This window comes from Corvus brachyrhynchos, unplaced genomic scaffold, assembly GCF_000691975.1.
Source record: "Corvus brachyrhynchos isolate BGI_N302 unplaced genomic scaffold, ASM69197v1 scaffold369, whole genome shotgun sequence".
NCBI classification, from domain to species: Eukaryota; Metazoa; Chordata; class Aves; order Passeriformes; family Corvidae; genus Corvus; species Corvus brachyrhynchos.
Genome location: NW_008246055.1, coordinates 588,650 through 592,563, shown reverse-complemented (window position 1 = coordinate 592,563; position 3,914 = coordinate 588,650). Strand labels below are relative to the sequence as shown.

The 3,914-nt window shown below is 60.1% G+C and overlaps 1 protein-coding gene across 1 annotated transcript in view; it reads right to left on the bottom strand.

The window, feature by feature from the left end:
- The window catches only part of LOC103623320 (ankyrin repeat and fibronectin type-III domain-containing protein 1), a 194,293-nt gene that overhangs the window by 3,175 nt on the left and 187,204 nt on the right, over positions 1 to 3,914 (bottom strand). Inside the window, exons 16-21 of the mRNA XM_017745682.1 lie at positions 3,447 to 3,662; positions 2,986 to 3,152; positions 2,433 to 2,583; positions 1,525 to 1,693; positions 1,103 to 1,269; positions 16 to 254 (exon numbers count right to left, since the gene is read on the bottom strand). Of these exons, the coding sequence (XP_017601171.1) occupies positions 16 to 254; positions 1,103 to 1,269; positions 1,525 to 1,693; positions 2,433 to 2,583; positions 2,986 to 3,152; positions 3,447 to 3,662 (1,109 nt within the window). The remainder of the gene's footprint in view (positions 1 to 15; positions 255 to 1,102; positions 1,270 to 1,524; positions 1,694 to 2,432; positions 2,584 to 2,985; positions 3,153 to 3,446; positions 3,663 to 3,914) is intronic.

The following is a 3,914-nucleotide window of genomic DNA, read 5'->3' as shown; positions in this document are numbered from 1 at the left end:
GGGGCGGCGCCCAGCCGGGAGCCGGGCCCAGCCGCGTCCTTACCAGAGTTGAGCTTGCGGCTGGTCTCTGGTGAGGGCACCGGGGACGGAAGGTAGTCAAGGTGGGACGAGGAGGATCGGGTTTTCTCCTTCATTGGCCCACCGGCCTCGCTGAGGAAGCCGCTGAGAGAGACCCCACAGGAGGGCTGCTTGTAGCGGGCGTGCTGCAGGGCATCCATGATCCAGCGCATCTCTCGCCAGATCTCCTCCATTTGCTGCCAACAGAGGAAACGGAGGAGCCCTTTCACACAGCAAACGACAGCAACAAGAGAGTGCCATGGCAAAACACGGACTCTGTACACACACAGAGCTTTGGGGGAATCCCTGAGCCAGGAAATGTAAAGGAAGTGCTCTCAGGTAGGGGGAGGATGCAGCTGCTGGTACAGCAGGACCTGCCTGAGGTGCTGCGACAGGGGCAGTGTGGGATGCTCTTTTGCAAGGCCATTCCAAAATGCGCTTGCAGGCCCTTTTCTAGCAAGGAGGGCACGTGCAGAGCAGGAGCCTTTGGCTCTCTCCTCAGGATTTTTAATGTGATCATTGCAGTAAGAAGTTGCCAGATAAAGCAACTGCAGCCTGGAGAAGAGAAGGCTCCAGGGACACCTCAGAGCCCCTTCCAGGGCCTAAAGGAGCACCAGGAGGGCTGGAAGGGGATGAGGATCAGGGCCCTGGAGGGACAGGACACAGGGAATGGCTTCCCATTGCCAGAGGGCAGGGATGGATGGGATATTGGGAAGGAATTCCTGGCTGTGAGGGTGGGGAGGCCCTGGCACAGGGTGCCCAGAGCAGCTGGGGCTGCCCCTGGATCCCTGGCAGTGTCCAAGGCCAGGTCGGACAGGTCTTGGAGCAGTCTGGGACAGTGGAATGTGGAACTGAATGAGGTTTAATGCCTGTTCCAACCCAAACCATTCCATGACTCTGTGAAAGCCCGGCCTGCTGCTGCCCATCAGCCACACCAGAGAAACCCCCAGGGCCACCGAGGCCAGGGGACAGCCCTCATGCAGATGCTGCTGCTCACTGACCTGGCAGGTCTGGGGCACTGTCGAGCCTGGCTCCCACCCCATACCTGGATGTAGTCCTGAACCTGCTGGTGCCTCTGCTTGGCGGTGGAGAGCTCAGCATCAGAGAAAGCCTCCCTGAGGCTCTGCTGGGAGAGGAGAGACTCCAGCTCCAGCAGGGCGGACACCTGGCAGTACTGCGTGATGAACTCCCGGTCGTACGTGAAGAAGTGGACTGGGGAGAGGAAACAAGGGGAGGGGTGGAAACCATGAGGTCCCATGCTGTGGGTGCCCTACAGGCTCCTCCCTATGACTCAAGATGTGGAGGCAACACTGTGCATTAGTCCACCTGGACAGCCCTCTGTACACCCCTCCACCCCTCCTCTACAGGGAGTGAGGGAACTCCAGCCCAGCGCCCTGCCCAGCTCTCAGGAGGCCTCAGAGGACAAGGGGACCAGCAAGGTTGGGTTTTGGCATTCCCTCTCCTCACCCAGCTCGAAGATCTGCAGCGGCAGTGTGAGGAAGCCGGAGCGAGGGGTGTAGGGGTTGTTCTGGCCTGGAGCAGTGCAGACGTCGTCTGATGGAGGCAGCAGCAGCAGGAAGGAGACCTTTTCCCCAAAGTCCAGCACCTCTTGGCTGTACAGACGGAAGTCTTTGGCCTGCAAGAAGACAGTGCAGGTAACAGCTGCACACATCACCTGGTGGGCCCTCTGCCCAGCCCTCATGCACAGAGGAGTCGTCAGGGACCACCTGCAGCCAGGGGACACTGCAGCCTCAGCACACAACCAGAGGCTCCTTGCTTTTGGCACAATCTGCATAATCTCATCACTTCTTCTCTGATTTTTCCTAAAAGTCTCAAAACTTCTGGCCAAAGTCACCATGGCAGGGTGTCAGAGAAGTGCCATCAGCAATGGCTCAGTGATGCACAGGGAGGTGCCCTCCCAGCTGCCCAGTCAGAAGCACATGCCTGTCATTGGGGCTGGTGGGTTCCTTCCCAGCAGATACCTGGCATGGTGGAAGAAGGTTTCTCCTCATGCAGTCTGGCCCCAGGGGCTGCAGTTCCAGCCCAGCACTGGCCAGGGACCAGCCTGCTTTGGAGGGGCAGAGTTGGGCTGGTCTCGTGCTGCCCAGGACCAGAGCACGTGGCAGCAGTAACAAACTCAGATTCACCGTTGTTGCTTTGGGGGTACCATGTGGGAAGGACAAACAGCTCCTGTGGACACTGTCCCTGGGCTGGCAGACCCAACACTCACCTTCTGCTTGCACAGGACTAAAATCTGGGTGCTCCAGCCCCACAAGGAGGGCTGGGCATGCAGTTCCCTGCCTGCTGCAACCACCAGCACCATGCTCACAGCCCTGTCCCCTCCCTCCACCCCAGACCTCGGCTCCTGCCTCTACCTCTTGCAATGGGATGTTCACCAGGGTCATCAGCTTTTTGATGGCCACTTGGAGCTCCTGAAACAGGGGGCTCTGGGATGTGTCAGCCTCTAGCTCTGTGGGAACAGGCTCCTCCACGCTGGCCATCTTCTGCAGCCACTCCCACTCCTCCCTGGAGAAGGTCAGAGACAGACAGGTGAAGGAGGGAGCAGCTCAGGTGGATGTGGACACAATCTCTCTGAGAACTGTGTTTGCTTGGCTGTTCCTCTCCCAGACAGTGCAGCATCCCCAGGGATGTGGGAGAGGTGGAGGTAGAGAGAGAACTTGGTTTGCTCCAGGCTGAATCAGAATCACAGAATATCCTGAGCGGGACGGGATCCACAAGGACTGTCGAGTTCAGCTCCTGACCCCACACTGGACACCTTAACAATCCCACCCTGTGCCTGAGAGCGTTGCATGGCAGGGATAAGAGGGAATATTGCACTGCTGCTGAAGCGGGAGGTGTTGGGTGCTGCTAGCCTGGGTGGGGCAGAGCAGCCTGGCTGCCCCAGCTGAGCAGCCCTGCAAATCCCACCTGGAGATGTTGGGGTTGGAGCGAATCTTGACGTGGCACAGGATGTTGGGGAGCCGCTCTGGCACCAGCACTCGGATCTGATCCACGGCGCTGCACAGCTTCAAGTAGCCCAGGTAGAGGCCCGGGGTGAGGGCATGGCTGCTCCGCTGGTGGTAAGCCAGCTTGTCCTGGGGACAAAGGCACTGCTGGACTGAGCCACTCCTCACAGCAGGGCTCGTGCTGGTGCCACGGCACAGCCAGTCCAGCTGGAGAAGGGGAGCGGCACAGTGAGACAAGCTGGCGCTGCCAGGGTGAATCTGGCACCAGCCTGATGCCTCCCCTTGAAACAACAGGATTTTTGGAGGCTGGCTGAGCTCTGCTCCCCCTCTGCTGTGACCTTTCCAGGATGGGGGGCAGCAGGGAGCACTGGTGGTTCCCAGAGGAGCCCGCTGCAATCCCTGCCCCACAGCACCAAGACACACCTGGACAGAGATGAGCAGCGTGTCCAGAGCAGTGGGCTCCTCCGGGGAGGACACGGACTTGCGGCTGGTCTGCAGCTTGCAGATGGGAACCCAGCGCACGCTCTCGAAGGTCTGGTTGGTCTTCACCTCCTTCAGGGTGACGATGAGGATGTTGCCCTGTTTGTCTTTGATGGGCTCGAAGAAGACCTGCCCCAGGTCCTGGATGCCCAGCAGCCCCTGTGCGATGGGGTGGGAAGGCAGGAGAAAGCAGAGGGTCAGGGGACAATCCCGGAGGCACAGTGGGTCTGTGCAGCTGGAATGTGCCTGCAGCTGCCTGCTGGAAACCAGTCTGCCCAGCAAAGCACCCTGATGGTCCCCAGCCCCTCTGCATGGGACTGCCATGACACCCAGCACCTCATTGTCCCACGGCCGGCGTCCTGCCAGGGAGGAAGAGGCAGGGGGGCGCGGCCCAGGGAGGAGCGGGCGTGG